The following is a 16,956-nucleotide window of genomic DNA, read 5'->3' on the forward strand; positions in this document are numbered from 1 at the left end:
ACCCACCCCCACATCCACCCACCCACCTACCCACTCATCAACCTACCCCTCCATCTACACAGCCACCCATCCACCCACTACCAAACCACCCATCCATCCACCTACCCACTCCTCCATCTACCCACTTATCCATTCATCATCCTTCATCCATCCACCCATCAACCCACCTATCCACCCATCCACCACTGATCAACCCAACCCTCCATCTATCATCCATCCATCTACCCATCATCCAACTATCTATCCACCCATCCATCATCCATCCACCCATCCATCATTCATCCATTATTCATCCACCTATCTATCATCTATCCATCATCTACCCACTCATCAACCTATCCCTACCTCCACCTACTTACCCATCCATCCATCATCCAACAATCTATCCATCATCCATTTATCCATCATCCACCTACCCATCCATCCATCCATCCATCTTTCCACCCACTCACTGGGCACGCATCCACCCATCCATCCTTTCCTACCATCCCAAACAAAATGCTACAATGTCACTTCAGCCTTCAGAGCTGGGGGGGGGACGGTGCCATGCCTGGGAAATACAGGGCAGACCCTCCTGGTCTGGGCTTTGCCAAGATCTGAAGGATCCATGGAAGGGGCCACTGGGGGGTTGAACACAAAGTGACCTCCCCAGGGTGCCCTGTGACCTTCCTTGGTTCCCCACCACCTTGTTCAGGTTGCTGACCACTCTGTACTGCCCTTCCCAGAATCCTCTCTGAATCCCCCCCCCGCCCCTTTCCTTCTTCTTTGGCAAGAATAGGGTTTGAACTCAGGACCCTACACTTACTAGGAAGGTGCTTTACCACTGGGCCACGTCCCAACCTTTGCCTTGCTTTAGTCCTGTGTGTGTGTGTGTGTGTGTGTGTGCTGGTCCTAGGTCTTGAACTCAGGGCCTGGACACTGTCTCTGAGGTTTTGCTCAAGGCTAGTGCTCTACTACTTGAACCACAGCACCACTTCTGGTTAATTGGAGATAAAAGAAATCTTTCTTGCCTAGGCTGGTTTTGAACCATGATCTTCCTGAGTGGCTAGGATTATAGGTGTGAGCCACCAGTGGTTGGCTTTTGTCCTTTTTTTTTCCTCTGGTCATCGTGGGGCTTGAACTCTAGGCCTGGGCGCTGTCCCTCAGCTCTTCAGTTCTTCAGCTCAAGGTGAGCGCTTTACCACTTGAGCCACAGCACCACTTCTGGTTTTCTGAATTGTTTATTGGAGATAAGAGTCTCTCGGACTTTCCTGCCCAGGCTGGCTTTGCACCGTGATCCTCAGATCTCAGCCTCCTGAGTAGCTAGGATGACGGGCCTGAGTCACTGACACCCAGCAATAGTTTTCCTTTTTGTCCCAGGTTGACACAGACCTTAACCCTCCTATTTATTCCAGTTTATACTTCCTATACGGATGGGATAGAGGAGTGGGCTATTATTCCCAGCTTTTAATTGGTTGAGACAGGGATCTCGTGAACTTTTTCCCTAGGCTGATAACCTTGGTCTTCCCAGCCTTAGCCTTCCCAGTAGGCATTACAGGTAGGAGCCACCATGCTCAGCTATGCGATTTTATTTACTTATTTTTACTGGGTCCTGGAATTTGAACTCAGTGCCTGGATGCAGTCCCTGAGCTTTTTTTAAACTCACAGTTAGTGCTCTCTCACTTGAGCCACAGCTCTACTTCCGGCTGGCTGTGCACTAATTTGCACACTTAGCTCACCTTATCTTCTCTGTGTCAGAAATAATCTTTGCATCATCCCCTCAAATGCCATCCTACGGACTCTAATCATCCGTGCCCAGTAACCAGCCCTTTTTTGCCCCTTCTAGAATGTTCTGACATTCCACCTTCACTCCAGACCCACCCAGATGATGACGACTTGAGCTCCGAGCTCCCGCATCCCAAAGACTTCCTGTTTCTCCGCTGCAGCAGCTCCTTGAGAGTTGGGACTAATGAACTCCTAGTCATCCTCCAGAAAAACTCCTCTGCATCCCTTACAGCCCTGCCCCTTTGTCCCTCTGACATAAGCCTGCCCCAGGCCAGGCCCAGTCGGGCACTCACCGCAGGTTGGTTTTCTGCACGGAGAAGCAGTACTCCTTGATGCCGGTGGTGGGCATGCGGCTCCTCAGCACGTCCTGCGCGGTGGGCACGTAGCCCTCCTCGGTGATCCGCTCCAGGTGCGACAGGTAACTGCGGAAGAAGCAGGCCGCGGTCAGGTCCGGGAGGAGCTGCCCGAGCAGAGCCGGGCAGCCGGTGTGGAACCACTAGCTGGGTCGCCCCTGGCCACGCCCTCCGGCCACGCCCACTGGCCACACCCACCGCGGTCCCTCCTCCACGCTGCTCCTGTCCTACCCCACCCCTCTGTATCCCCAGGCCACGCCTACCTTGGCACTGCGCCCCACCCCAAGTGGAGGGCCAACCAACCTGGCCTCCAACCACATGCTGACCACGCCCCGACAGGGGTAGGCCCCTATCGTAGCCCCACCCACACAGTGAGGCCCGCCCACCGGGCACTGACTCCGCCCACAGACACTGGTCTTACTACGGCCCCGCCCCCAGATCTAGTCCCAATTTGGTACTGGCCACACCCAGACAGCAGTCTGACCCCGCCCCAAGACTGTGACCACGCCCATTTAACGCTGCCCACGCCCTACATAACCTAGCAGAGCCATGGCCCCACCCACATGTGCTCCCCTCACACAGCAATCTCATATCGCTGTCGCCCCGCCCCCAGACCGTGACCACGCCCACTCGACCCTGGTCACGTCCACACAGCAGCCTAGCCGAAGCAAAGCCCCACCCACATATCCGCCTTCACGGCTGTACCCGGCTCCTATTGGTCCTGCTCACACAGTAATCTGATACCATGGGCACGCCCCAGACACGGGCCACGCCCTTACAACAGATTGGCTTTGCCGTGTCCCCGCCCACCTATCCTCCACATGGCCCCGCCCACACCCCAGGCCCACCGTGCGCGCAGACTCACTACACCGCGGAGTCCAGCAGGTGGAATTCCCGCCTGCGCTCATAGCAGGCCCGGATGCCCGCGTCCCGCCACAGGCTCTGCATGGCCAGGGCAAAGCGCTTCTCGAACGTGGTCACCTTGTAAGGGTCCTGGCTCATGACCAGGCTGGCGTGGTGCTGCGGAGGGAGGCGGGCGGATGAGGGTTAGGCAGCCTGCGGGAGCGCCGAGACCCCCCTGCAGCCCTGTCTGCCTGTCCCTAAAATCCTCTCCCTCTGCCTGGCTTTCTCTCTCGGGACGCACGGACCCCCGGCACATCCCTTCCTGGTCCAATATCCAAGCAATCGCTGATGCACAGAAGGAAAGGCTGTGCCTTGACAGCTGGAACTAGTGAACTCCTATTCACCCTTCAACACCCCAACAGCAATGTTCCTCTGGGCTTCTCTTGGCCCCAGTCCAGGGCCAGGAGACGTCTGTGTCATACCACAGCACAAAGAGGCAGCAGAGGGCAATGCTTTGGCCAGCTGGGGTAGAACAATGACAGGTTAAGGATCACCCCAATGGGTGCTAAGCAGACTCTGCCTCATCCCTGACTGCTTTGAGGTGGAGGGGGTGGGGGTGGAGTGGAAGGTGGGAGGCACAGGAGGCTACTCAGGAGACTGAGATCTGAGGATCGAGGTTCAAAGCCAGCCCAGGCAGGAAAGTCCCTGAGACTCTTCAAAAACCACTCCAAAACTGAAATGGCGCTGTGGCTCAAGCGGTGGAGCGCCCGCCTTGAGCTGAAGAGCTTAGGGACAGCTGCCAGGCCCAGAGTTCAAGCCCCAGACAGAGGAAAGTGGATGCGTGGAAGAGGGGGACCCTCAGCTATGCCCCCAAGTCGCTGGCCTCATTCACTGCCATGAGCTCAGGCTGGGTCTGGTGAGGCGGTGGGGCGTCAGGCCTGAGCGGCCCCCAGGAGCAGCTGGAGGGGGTGAGGGGGTAGGGGGCATCCAGTGAAGTTACTTTTTTTAGCGGTCGGGTAGGGTGGTGGTTTGGAAAGTGAGGATTTATTTTTGCCCTTAGACCGTGGCTTGTGTATCCCCAGCCAGACAGTGCTCATGTCAGTCTCTCTTTCTCTCCTTGGAGGGCGATTATGAGACTTAAAGAAGAGTATCACCTGCCAGCATGCCTGTGCTTCAGAAACTGCCTTTTTTATGGATGGGGACTCAAACTCAGAGCCTCATCTCCTTGTTTTCTCCAGGCTGGACCTCTACAGTTTGAGCCACACCTCAGCTTTCTGGCCTTTTGTTGGTTCATTGGAGACAGGAGTGGCTCAGATGTGTCTGCCCGGGGCTGGCTTTGAACCGAGATCCTCAGATCTCAGCCTCCTGAGTAGCTAGGATGACAGGCGGGAGACACCGGTGCCCGGCTGTTTGCAGGGTTTTTTTTTTTTTGCCTGACCTGAAGCTTGAACTGAGGTCCTGGGCATTTTCCCTGAGCATTTTGCTCATGGTTAGTGCTCTACCAGTTGAACCACACTCTTATTTCCACCGTGTGTGTGTGTGTGTGTGTGTGTGTGTTTAATTATAAATAAGTCTCCTGGACTCTTCTGCCTGGGCTGGCTTCAAACTGGAATCCTCAGATCTCAGCCTCCAGCACAGCAAGGATTATATGCGAGAGCTGCCGGCACCCCGATGCTCTGGTTATTTATTTGAGTGAGGGTCTTGTTTTTGTTGCCTGCAGTGGCTTGACTGTGACTCCCTGTTGATGCGTCCTGCATAGCTGGGATGGCAGGCGTGTGCCACCATACCCCGTGTACTGGTTAAGATGAAGTCTCACCAACATATTTTTGTCTTGCCTGAGCTGGTCTGGGTTCTTGGTCTTCCTGATCCCCAACTCCCCAGGAGTTTGCCTGAAGGAGCTGGGGCTCTTTTTCAAGTTCTTGCAAAATTCCCACATCTGCCCTGGGGTGGGGGGAAGTGGGGGCAGACACGGGAACCCAGATCTCTATCGGGTCACATTCCAATCTCAGACATCCTCAGACTTCCACCAGATCACAGGAGATCCTCAGGGTCTGGTCCTGGGGGGAGGCCCGCCCCCCACCTCCCTGGCTCCCCAGGTTCACCTTGCTCTCGGGCTTGCTGAAGCTGATCTGCAGCCGGTCCATGGCGTCAATCATGGCCTGCATGGACATGAAGATGTTCTGGTAGACAAGCGACCGGAAAGCCTTGCGGTCCTCCTCCGAGTAGCCCGCCCCATGGATGATTCGCATCTGCTTGATGAACGTGCTCTTCCCGCTCTCCCCTGGCCCTGGAGACAACGGAGGGGCAGAGGGGGGAGGGGGGGGAACCAACATGTCAGCCATGCCCGGCTCTGGGCACCAGCTCGGCCAGCGAGGGCTGAGATGCCACCGGCTGCGGTGTGATCCTGGGCCAGAGACTTTGTCTTTGCCTCTCGGAGCCTCAGTTTCCCCATCCTGGGCCCCCTGGGTGGAGGTAGAGGAGACAGGGACACACAAGAGCCCTCAGCCCAATTTAGGCAGCGAAGGTTTTTGCTTTGGTGCACACAGAAGAGTTCTGAGACTCGGTAAAAGGAAGCAGGTGCTGTGGCTCACGCCTGTAATCCTGGCTCCTCAGGAAGCTAGGATCTGAGGCCTGTTGTTCAAAGCCAGCCCAGCTAGGAAAGTATGTGACTCCTTTTTTTTTAAATGGTGCCCATCCTGAGGCTTGAATTCAGGGTCTGGAAACTCAAGACTAGCACTTGGTGATGGTTAATTGGAGATCAGAGTCTCATGCACTTTCCTGCCAATGTTGACTTTGAACCGCGATCTCGGTTGATCCGCGATCTCTTTGATCCTCGGATCTCAGCCTCCTGGGTAGCTGGGATGACAGGCGTGAGCCACCAGCCACCAGTGCCCAGCCCCAAAAGTACATGACACTTCTCTCCAATGAACCACCACGAAGCCTAAAGTGGAGCTGTGGCTCAAGTAGTCGAGCACCAGCCTTGAGTGAAAAAGCTCAGGGACAGCACCCAGGACCTGAGTTCAAGCACCAGAACGGGCACAAAAATAAAACAATAACAGCAACAGCAACTAAAACCAACTGAAAGGAGTCAGGGAAAGTGGATCATGCCTGTAATCCTAGCTATGCAGGAATCTGAGATCAGATTGCCTTTTGGGGCCAGCCCAGACAAAAGAAAATTCCAAGAGAGACTCTATCTCAACCAGTGGCTGGGCATGGTAGTACCTGCCTGTCATCCCCAGTGACATAGGGAAACACAAGCAGCCCAGGCTGTCCTAGGCATAAAGCAAGACTCTACCTCAAAGATAACCAAGGTAGAAAAGGGGCAGAGCACTGTTTAGTCAGGAAGAGGCCCTAGGTTCAATCCTCAGCACCTCGGAAACAGAATGACAGGAAGGAAAACAAGAGCGTGTTAGGTATCACAGCACAAAGAACAAAGAAACCTGCTTGAGATTGTTCTAAGAAGCAGGCAGGGGAGGAAGGTAAAGGAGAATGTCTCTGAGTGTTGATCTGGATTCATTGTTTACATGCATCATTTCATTCTTTCTTGAAGGCATAAAAAGTAAGGACAGAGCTCAGCCATTTGGTGACTTCCTTAGCTCAGTGGGCAGAGGAGGCCTCGGGGTGGAGGTGGATTTCAGGATTCAGATTTGAAGGTGGCATGTGGAAGAACAGAACTCCAGACAGAGGGCACAGCTCGTGCAAAGGCCCTGGGGTAGGAGAGAGCCTGGCATGTGGGAGGAAGATGGAGGAGGCTGTGTGGCTGGATCAGAGGGAGCTAGGGCTGGAGGGGGGAGGAGGACCCGGGGTGGGTGGTGAAGGACCCTGGGGGGGGGGCTACAGGAAGAACTTGAGCTTTGACCCTGGAGGAGGCAGGGGCATATTTAAGGGGTATTTGGGGGACAGAACCTCTAAGTCATGCTGGGGTGGGGACAGGAGAAAGTTCTGCGAAGCTCAGGAGGAAAGTCCAGCAAGGGGAGACCACAGGCCCTGGCGTGGAGCCCTGGCCTTGACCTGCCTTTCTGTTCCTAGCTGAAAACTGGGATCTGGGAGTCCTGCGGGGGACTGCCACGGGGGGGTAGGAGGGGTCCAGACAGGGCTCCTGGCTCTCCTGGGGGGGTGTCTAATGCTGGAGGAACTGGAGTCCATAGTCAAAAAGGGGAAGGGGTGGCCTGGTGTCCCAGAAAGAGGAAACAGGAGTGGAGGAGGGAGGGGAGGGGAGGAGAGGAGGAGGAGGGGAAGGGAGGGGAGGGGCTCTGGACAGTCACCCCCCCACCTCACATGCAGAGCTCCACACCTCTGAGGAGCACATAGACAAGATCCGGGGTGGCTACCTGCACTCTGCGGGCCTCAGTTTCCCTGTCATGATTTCTTGGACTCCCAAGTTCCAAGCAAGTCTATTTCTGCCAAGGCCATTTGGGGAGAGGGTGGCGGGGGATGGGGACAATCAGTGAGAATCAGGCAGGTCAGCTGCGGGCGTGTCTCCAGCGTGGACTGATCTCCTGCCCTGATGGCTATTGGTACGGTTCTTCCATCATTTTCTTTTTCTTTTGGTGGTGGTAGGATTCGAACTCAGGGCCTTGCACTTGCCAGATAGATAGGCTCTCTCCCACTAGAGCCACGCCCCCACCACATTGGCCACGCCCCAGCAACAGAGCCACGCCCCTATTGCTTTGACCACGCCCCAGTACTAGAGCCACGCCCTATCGCTTTGACCATGCCCTGGCACTAGAGCCACGCCCCCACCGCATGGGCCACGCCCCGGCACTAGAGCCACGCCTCCGGAGCTTTCACCACGCCCCCAAGGTGAAGCCACGCCTCCAACTGATCCTTGCTCTTGGGTAGAGGAACATCAAGCCTAGAAATGGCCCAGGAAGGAAGAAAATTCAGGTGGCTCAAAAACAGAACCGTTGTAGGGGGGAGGGCAGGGCTGTGCAGAGCGTCTGCTCAGGCTCTGTGAGGCCTCAGGGCCCATCTTAGCACCAAAAAGTGTAACACACATTTTTCACACCTAGGTGTGACAATCAATTACCTATGTGGCTCACACCTGTAATCTTGAGATCTGAGGACCTGGGTTTGAAGCCATCCAGGGCGGGAAAGTCCATGAGACTCTGATCTTCCAGGACACAGCAAAAGCCACGAATGACTGTGACGGTGACTGAGACCAGCGCCTCCCACGCCATGTCCGAAAGGTTCCCAAGAGGGACCCCAGGGCAGCTCCCAGGACGGGGGCTCCTGACGGCCAAGGGGCCCCCGGAGGCCGCCAGGAGCGCATCCTGCTGAACCTCACCACCATGGACAAAGGCTCTTGACCATTTGATATGGGGAAACTGAGTCATGGGGGCAGTGTAGACATTGCCTTGAGCTGGGACTCAAACCAGTTCTGAGTCCAGAGCCCATGCCCTGGATTTTGAGACCTGGGGCTTGAACTGGGCCTGGGTGCTGTCCTTTAGCTTTAGCCTTTTTTTTGTTCAAGGTTGGCACTCTACCTGTTGAACCACAGCTCCAAGTCTGGCTTCTTTTTTGCCAGTCCTAAAGCTTGAACTCTGGGCCTGGAACTTTCCCTGAGCTCCTTTTGCTCAAGGCTAGTGTTGTTCTACCACTTGAGCCACAGCGTCACTTCTAGCTTTTTTCTGTGATTCATTGGAGATAGGAGTCTCACAGAATTTCCTGCCTAGGCTGGCTCTGAACTGTGAACCTCAGATCTCAGCCTCCTGAGTAGCTAGGATGACAGGCGTGAGCCACCGGCGCCCAGTTTCCCTGTCTGGCTTTTTTCTTTTCTTGCTGGTTCATGGGAGATAAGAGTCTCACAGACTTTCCTGCATGGGCTGGCTTCGAACCACAGTCCTCAGATCTCAGCCTCTTGTGTAGCAAGGATGAAAGGTGTGAGCCACTGGTGCCTGGCCTCCAAATTCTTAGATCTCCCCACAAGAAAGAGAAGAGCCCAAAGTGTTCCCCAGAGAACAGCTGACTTCATTTAGTGAAGTTGATCTGATTTCTTTCTCTTCTTTTTTTTTTCTTTCAGTAAAGACAAAAACTCGGGGTGCTCTTCCCTATCCCCCACAACACAGACCGCATGAGTCATGAACGCATCATGACTAGAGTCTGAATGTTCCAGTCAACCCTGTCATGGGGTAGAGGGGGGGCTTCCAGCCCTTGGGCAGAAGTGGGGTGATCTAAGTCTGTTTTGGGAAGCCACCAAAGGAAGGGGTACCAGGTACTTACTGGTGGGGGGGGGGCTTTCCCACCTGGGGGGAGGAGCGCTTCTTCCTCTGGTGAGTGGGAGAGGAAAACAGGTAGATGCCTGGAAAAGCGGGGTGAGCCCTGCCGGGTCCCCTCCTAAATCACGAGAATCCAGCACGAGCCCCAGAAAACGGGGTGATAGAGCAACAGTATCCAGGCTTGGGTGGCCCTGGGGCAGCAAGTGACTAAACTGCCTGGCAAAATCATAACATGTCCCCGAGCCTCAGTTTCCCTGTCTGTGTTGGGGTTCTTTCTTGTGGCCCCTGCCAGAGATGGTGATGCCAGGCACAGAGCCCCCCCATGTTCCCCTCAACCCAGAGTCCCCTCAACAGCTTCCCCAAAATATCTCCCCCACCCAGGAAATTAAAAATAAATAAATAAGCAAAACCTTTGGATTCAATTCCTGTTTTGGGGAGTGGGGGAGGGCAAGGCAGAGGCAGGAAGGGGCTGGGCGGGTCTGCACCCCCCCCAGAGCCTGAGGGCACAGACAGCTCCTTCCGGAGCCCAGGCAGAGAAGGGGTTCCCCGATTTAGAGCTGACTAGGCATGGCACGGCCTCTGGTTCGGGAACATTCTGCACACACACCTCCTGACCGGACAGTTCAATCATTTCTTTAGTTGTATGCATGTATGAAGTACCTGCTGTATACCAGACTCGCCCTGGACCTGTGTCCTGTGCTCAGAACACAAAGACAGACCGGAGCCGGGTGCCAGTGCCCCCCCCACACACACCTGTCGTTCTAGCTCCTCAGGAGGCTGAGATCTGAGGATCACAGTTCAGAGCCAGCCCCGGGCAGGCAAGTCCATGAGACTCTGAACCTCCAACAAACCACCAAGAAAAGCTGGAAGTGGCGCTGTGGCTCAAGAGGTAGAGCACTGGTCTTGTGCAAGAAGCTCAGGGGCAGTGCCCAGGCCCTGAGTTCAAGCCCCAGGACGGGCACCAAAGAAAAAAAGGAAGTAGGAGGAAAAGGATACAAACCCTGTCTGGAGATGGACAAGCAATGACACAAATCAGTTCCTAGCACAGGGGAGAGGCCATGAGGGGGACTTTGGACAGAGAATGGTTAGGAGCCAAACAATTGCTCTCTCAAGAGGAGGCCCTTGGGCTGAATTGCCCATGGGGTGAAAGGACCAGCGGTGCAATGGCTGGAGCCAGGAGACCGAGAGGTCTTGACAGGGCAGGTGCAAAGGCCCTGTGGTAGGGAAGGGAACACATTGTTCAAATGGATCAATCCCCTCCCTGCATGGGAGAAGGGGTAAAATCACAAAGGACCAACTGAGACGAAGTGCAACACATCAGAATACACAGATGTTGTGCGCAGTAGTGCGCTGACTCGAGAGTGCCTTTCTATGAAGACCTACTTATTTCGTCGTGTCTGTGGGTGTCTGTGTGTGCACTGATACTGAGACTTGAACTCAGGGCCTGAGCACTGGCACTGCCCTGCCTATCCTCAAACCACCATCCTCCTGCTCTCTACCTCCACACTAGCTGGGATTAGAGGTGTGAGCCACTGCTCCCAGCCCTTGGAGAGCTGGCTATCTACTGGGAAAAACAACAACAACATTGTTTTCATTATATAGTTTCCAGACTTGGGGCTGGGAGCGTGGCTCACATGGAAGAGCACCTGCCTAATGGGCGCAAAGGGACGGAATTCAAACCTCAGAACCACCGAAAGGAAAACAACAACTAAAACCTTTCATTATGGGGGCGACAATAAAAACGTGCAAGCTGGTGGTCTCGGAAGTTGCTAAAAAATGAAAGAAAGCGCATATGCACACACACACACACACACACACACCATTTTGGGGGGACGGGGCCTGGTTTAACGAGGGGGATTAAGGCTAGAGTTGGGGCGACCTGTAGTGCCATCTTTGTGGGTTCCCCTTCCATCTCCACTTCCTCTAGGGGTGGCCCATCCCATGCCAGGAACTCCGGGTCTCCTCCCACCCCTGCCAGGGCTCAGGGAAACCGGGGAGCCCCTCTGTGTTGGTGGGGGGTGTGTGTGTGTGTAGGTGAGGGATCTTATTCGCCTGGGTGGGGATGTGAGGGGAACCCAAGGATGGGGAAACTGAGGCCCGGAGGCAGCAACATCCCGAAGTTGCACAGCGCCGACCTTGGAGACGTCACACCCTGAGCCTGATGCAGCGGCTCCCGCCTGGCCACTCAGCAGGCTGAGATCTGAGGATGGCAGTTCAAAGCCAAGCCAGCACAGGAAAGCTCCAGAGACTCTTAATCTCCAATGAACCAAAACTCAAAGGGCGGAACAAGGGAATGAATGAATGAATGAATAAGTCAGTCATCAAGCCTTCACAGCTTGCGGTGCCCCATGGGGCCGGGCCAGCATCCCGGCTCCCCGGCTCATCCCCCTTAGGCACATACCACAGGCCAGTCCGGCGTGTTGGGCCTGCTGGGTGGCCCGGGCCCCGCCAGGCCGGGCCTAGTCCCTGGCCCAGCCTGTGTGTGGCACAGGGTTAGGAAGCTGCCTTTCCTGTGCCTGTGTGTTGCTAACCGAAAAATGGGTCTCTGGTCTGGTGTTAAGTCCGGACCACCATCTCCCTCCCCTTGCCTGCCTGGCCCTCCACACACCCCCACTCTGATTCCACTGCCCCCCGCCCAACACTCACCCAGAAGCAGGAGCTTCAGCTCCCCACGATCCTGCCTCTTCTGTTCTAGAAGGATCTTGTTGATCTCCTGGTCGATCCTGGCGGCCGTGCGCTCGTCCTCCGAGAGACACCAGGGGCAGCAGGCGCCGGTGAGCGAGCCCAGCGAGCGGGCCATGGTGCCGGCCTCACAGGGCGCCAGGAGGCATGGCCCCCCTGGGCCCCCCCTGATGGCCAGGGCTGGGCCCCCCAACACACACACACCCTGCCCCGGCCCCTCTGCCTGCTTTGTTCTCGAGGTCCACCCTCAGAGACTCCCCAACCCCTCTCCTGTCTGGAGGGAGGCTGGGCCAGGCCCGTGTGAGGGAGACGGGGCGTGCTGGGAACAGGGTGGGGACGGGTGGAGGCTGGAGGCGGGGAGGTTCGGGGCTCCCGCCCACCTCCAACCTGCCCAGAACCCGGACCAACAGGTTGGCGGCAAAAGGCTGGAGGCCAGGGGGAGGGCAGGGCACGGAGCAGGCACCCCCAAAGCCCAGGGTCCCCCAGCAGGCAGCTGCAGCCTCCTTCCTCCTCCTGAGCTGCCCCCTACTCCCTGTTCCCAGCCAATTAGGAACCAGGGGGGCCGGGGCCAGGCCTCTTCCCCCGGCTCTAACTGAGCTTGCTCTAATCATCCTCTACCCCTCTTCCCACTCCTCCTACAGATGGGGAAACTGAGGCAGGGAGCCAGGCAGGGAGTCACTTCCTAGGGGGCCGTGGCCAGGGACAGAACAGAGCCTTGGGTAACTTGTCTCTCACCCATAGGGATCCAGAGGCTCAATGTGCAGAGTTGGGGAGGGGGCTGTGCCTTCCCTCGGTGTACATTCATAGGGCGCCTACGGTTTACCAGGCAGGGTTCTGGTCTGTCCAGCCAATGACAAAAGTGTCTGGCATTATAATTAGGGAGACAGAGAGGGAATGCTCAAGTCTTTAAACACATACACACACACACACACACACACACAGCCTGTTGGGTGATGAGAAACTTGGGGGAAAAATAAGCAGAGAAGTTGGGGTGTGGCCTGAAATAAGGGGGTGAAGAAAGGGGCCTGGACTTAGCCTTTGCGACACAGGCCCACAGGGAATAAAAGGATTTCAAGTTGAGTCTGGGGGTCAAAGGGTCATTGCCAAGCAAGGCCCATCTCCCACAGATCCCTAGACACGTCTCCCCTCCCCCCTTTTAAACCCCCTGAGAAGAAACCTGTCTCCAGCCCCAGCAAATCATCATCATGTCTGCTCCCTTGAGAAGCTGTGGAAAGTTCTGGATTAAAATGCCTTTCTGCCAGCCACCAGTGGTTCTCGCCTGTCAGCCTGCCTACCCGGAGGCTGAGCTCTGAGGATCGGGGTTCAAAGCCAGCCCAGGGCGGGAAAAGTCCGTGAGATGCTGATCTCCAATAAATTACAATCGGAGCTGCAGCTCAAATGGTAGAGCCAAAGAAAAGCAGAGTCTAAGCCCTGAGTTCAAGTCTCGGGACAGGCAAAACAAAACAAAACAAAACAAAAACATCTTTCTCTCCCTGACCCCTAGAGAGCCCTGCTCCCCAGCCGTGCTCAGAGGTTCACACACCATGTGGAGGGCCGAGGCCCTCACCGAGGAAGTCCTGCAGGGCTCAGAGGCGGGGGGTGCGTGCCCACAGCCACACAGCCGTTGACAACAGCTGCCTCTCCCTTCCTCCCCACCGAGGCTGGTGGCTGGTGGATAAAGGCGCGGTTTTCCTGCTGTAGATGCATGAGGAAGGGGGTCACTGGGGTCAGCCCATCACCCCCACCCAGGAGACTGGACAGAAGTAGCTGGAGGATCTGGCAGGCAGTCTGGCTGAGGAGCAGGCTGGGGACTCCGGGCCCCTCCTAACTCCTGCCCTGGCTGACCACTCCAGTGATAGTCTCCCCTCCTCCTCCCCTCCACCTTCTCTTTCTTCTGTTGGTTAGGGGGCCAGAACTCTGGGCGCTGTCTCTCAGCTCTTCAGTTCAAGACGAGTGCTCTACCACTTGAGCCACTTCTGGTTTTCTGGTGGTTCATTGGAGATAAGAGTCTCAGGGAGTTTCCTGCCTGGGCTGGCTTTGAACCATGATCCTCAGCTCTCGGATTCCTGAGTAGCTAGGCTGACCCTAGATGAGACTCTCTAACACTTTCTATGGCGCCCAGAATTCTGGCCTCAGCATAAACAGCACCAGCCTAGGGGCCTCCGGTTGGTTTTCCTCTTGTAAGAAGAAACTCTCTCTAGTTCCCCAAACAGGCCAGGCTGCTTCCTGTCCACGTGGGGTTGTGTAATGTATCAGGAGTTCATTTGATTACACAGGGTGAGGGACATGGGCAGGGATTTTCTCTCTCTCTCTCTTTTTTTTTTTTGGTAGTACAAGGGCTTGAACTCAGTGCCCTGTGGTTGCTAGACCTGCCTTCTATCTCTTGAACCACATGTCCCCAGCTGGAACTCTAACGAAACAAAAGAAAACCACACAGACACACGGCCCAAGTGGCAGCCACAAGGCCTCAGCGCTCAGGAAGCAGAGGCGGGGAGAGGGTCTCCTTTGAACCTGTCATCCTGGCTAACTGGAAAGCATAAATAAGAGGATCGCGGTCCCAGGCTTCTTCAGGCATAACTGTGAGAGACCCCATCCTAAAAACAAGGAAAGCAGAAAGGCTTGGGGGACGTGGCTCAAGCCGATCGCTGCCATCCTAAAGGGAGACCCTACCTCCAAGGTAACGAATGCAAAAGCAGGGACTTGGAGGTGTGACTCAGCTGCGAGGGGGCGTGGCTCGGGCAGTGTGGGCGTGGCTCCAGTGCGGGGGTGTGACTCCGGCCAGAGGGTGTGGCTCAGCCATAGGGCGTGGCTCAGCGAGGTGGGTGTTGCCAAACTTGTCGAGGGCGTGGCCCGAGCAGAGGAGGCGTGGCCAGAGCGGGAGAGGGGACCCAGGCTAGCAGTTGCAAGGCTCTGAATTCCCGTTTTTTAGGGCTCATTTCTGTGGGGTGAGCGGGGCTGGCTCCCGTGGAGGTCTTGTTAGCTACATGTCCCCATCCCCTTTGTTTCTTCTTGCTTTGGGTGTAATCTGGGCAGAAAGGTGTGGATTTATTGTTATTTCCAGGGAACATTTTTCTATTCATTTATTATTATTATTGGCAGTCCTGGGGCTTGAACTCAGGACTTGGGCGCTGTCTCTGGGCCTCTGTGCTCAAGGTTAGCGCTCTATCCCTTGAGCCACTGCACCCCTTCCAGCATGTTTGAGTAGTTTATTGGAGATCTCGCGGGTATTATTCTACCCAGGCTGACTTCAAACTGTGATCCCCGACTCAGCCTCCTGAGTAGCTAGGATGACAGGCTTGAGCCACCAGCGCCCAGCTTCAGTGCCAATGAAGAAAGCACTGAGAAAGCCAAACTCTTTTTGTTGTTATTCCAGGCCCAGACTGGCCTTGAACCCAGGTCCTTTTGCCTTGGCCTCCACATTCTGGGCAGGCGTGCCCACCGAACCTGGCTGCCTGGCTCAGAACTAGGACGATGGGAACTTGGCTGTTCCACAGAAGAATGTGGCAAGAATGGGCAGAGGCCAGAGGTTGCTTTGGGTGACACCTGCTGGACACCGTGGGGCATGACACTCGTCCCCAGCATCAGTCTTGGCCAGGTCCCTTCCCAGCACCCACTTTCCAATCAAGACTCCCCCTGCACACCTCATCCAGCCGCACTCTCCCACCACCTGGGGCAGCTGTCACAATGCCGGGTCCCCAACTCCATCCTCACCCCCTCAAGTGTCCTCCCATAGGGGCCACCTGTGAGCACTAAGTCAGGTCTCTCCTCTGCCCACAGCCCTGCAGGGTCTCCCTCAGGGTCAAGCCCAATCCTCCCAGCAGCCCACCAAGGCCCTGCAAGTCCAGTTCTGTCCCCTCCTGCCTCTGCCCCTCCCTCCCTCCGCTCCAGCCACCGTGGGGGCCTCCTCACTGCTCCTCCAGGCTTCCTTCTGCCCCAGGATCTTTTTTTTTTTTTTGCCGGTCCTGGGGCCTGAACTCTGGGCCTGGGCGCTGTCTCTCAGCTCTTCAGCTCAAGGCTAGCGCTCTACCACTTGAGCCACAGCGCCACTTCCGGCTTTTTCTGCTTTTGTGGTGCACAGGAATGGAACCCAGGGCCTCACGCATGCAAGGCAAGCGCTCTACCACCGAGCCACCCCCCCAGACCTATGCCCCAGGATCTTCGCATGGGCTCTGCCACCTGCCTTGGGTGCTAGGCCCTCAATTAACCACCATAGCTCCTTCCCGGGCCTCCCTCCCTCACTTGCTCTCCCACTACGGGCTGATCTAAACTGGTCCCTACTGGCCCATCCTGTTCCTTTCCCGGCCCCTATTTCTCCTTGGGAGAAGGGGAGGAGTTGCAACCATGATGGTCCCCTCCCCCACACCCACGGGCCCTAAGCCTGATGGACACGAACAAAATGGAATGGCTGAGTCGGCTGGGTGGGAAGGTACCTGTGGGGGCCGTGGGGCGCGGGTCAGGCAGCTCCTCCAAGCCCAGCATGGGGGCCGCAGGGAGGCTCCGTGGGAAGCGCAGGCCCCGCCATACACAGGTCCTGCCCCTCTCCCAGCGCCTGCGCACACAGGGCTCTCAAAGCTCCATCCATTCCAACCACTGGGTATGCACCCAAAAAGCTGAAATCCCACCTTGCTATCGGCCTGATTCCCAAAGGCCAAGATGTAGGAGCAAGCCGCTTCCCCCAGGGCCCATGAAGCCATAGAGCGGTCCACGGCTGCGGAACACTGCTCAGCCAGGAGCAGGGGAGGCTCCGACCTCACGACGCCGCAGCACCCACTCCCAGAAGGCCCCGAAGACAGGAGGCGGGTAGGGCGCCAGGGCCCGGGAGGGCCTGGGGTGAAGGGGCGCAGCCGCAGTGTGGGAGAGCGCGGCTGCGGTGCTGCCCGGGGCCCTCGGGTCCCAGCGTTCGTGGCAGATCCCGCCGGCTTCCTGCCGCAGTTGATTGGCGGTGTGTGGCGGGATTGGGGTTCGAACCCCGAGCCCCGGCTTCAGCTGGGGCTCACGCAGAGCCTGTGTCTGTGGGCACCCCGCCCCCCGGGCCCTGGTGCGGCCGACGCGGGTTTTCGTCCCTGGGCCGGGCGGGCGGGCGGCGGCCCCGGGGC

At 56.7% G+C, this 16,956-nt stretch overlaps 2 protein-coding genes across 2 annotated transcripts in view; one reads left to right on the top strand and one right to left on the bottom strand.

Moving 5' to 3' along the window:
* Gna15 (guanine nucleotide binding protein (G protein), alpha 15 (Gq class)) overlaps positions 1-12,991 on the bottom strand; it is a 21,723-nt gene extending 8,732 nt beyond the window's left edge. Inside the window, exons 1-5 of the mRNA XM_013022634.1 lie at positions 11,825-12,991; positions 5,063-5,247; positions 2,983-3,137; positions 2,058-2,186; positions 1,719-1,728 (exon numbers count right to left, since the gene is read on the bottom strand). Of these exons, the coding sequence (XP_012878088.1) occupies positions 1,719-1,728; positions 2,058-2,186; positions 2,983-3,137; positions 5,063-5,247; positions 11,825-11,978 (633 nt within the window). The 5' untranslated portion in view covers positions 11,979-12,991. The remainder of the gene's footprint in view (positions 1-1,718; positions 1,729-2,057; positions 2,187-2,982; positions 3,138-5,062; positions 5,248-11,824) is intronic.
* LOC105990410 (transducin-like enhancer protein 2) overlaps positions 1-16,956 on the top strand; it is a 128,188-nt gene that overhangs the window by 29,406 nt on the left and 81,826 nt on the right. The gene's annotated exons all lie outside the window — the stretch shown is intronic.

This window comes from Dipodomys ordii, unplaced genomic scaffold, assembly GCF_000151885.1.
Source record: "Dipodomys ordii isolate 6190 unplaced genomic scaffold, Dord_2.0 Scaffold64, whole genome shotgun sequence".
NCBI classification, from domain to species: domain Eukaryota; kingdom Metazoa; phylum Chordata; class Mammalia; order Rodentia; family Heteromyidae; genus Dipodomys; species Dipodomys ordii.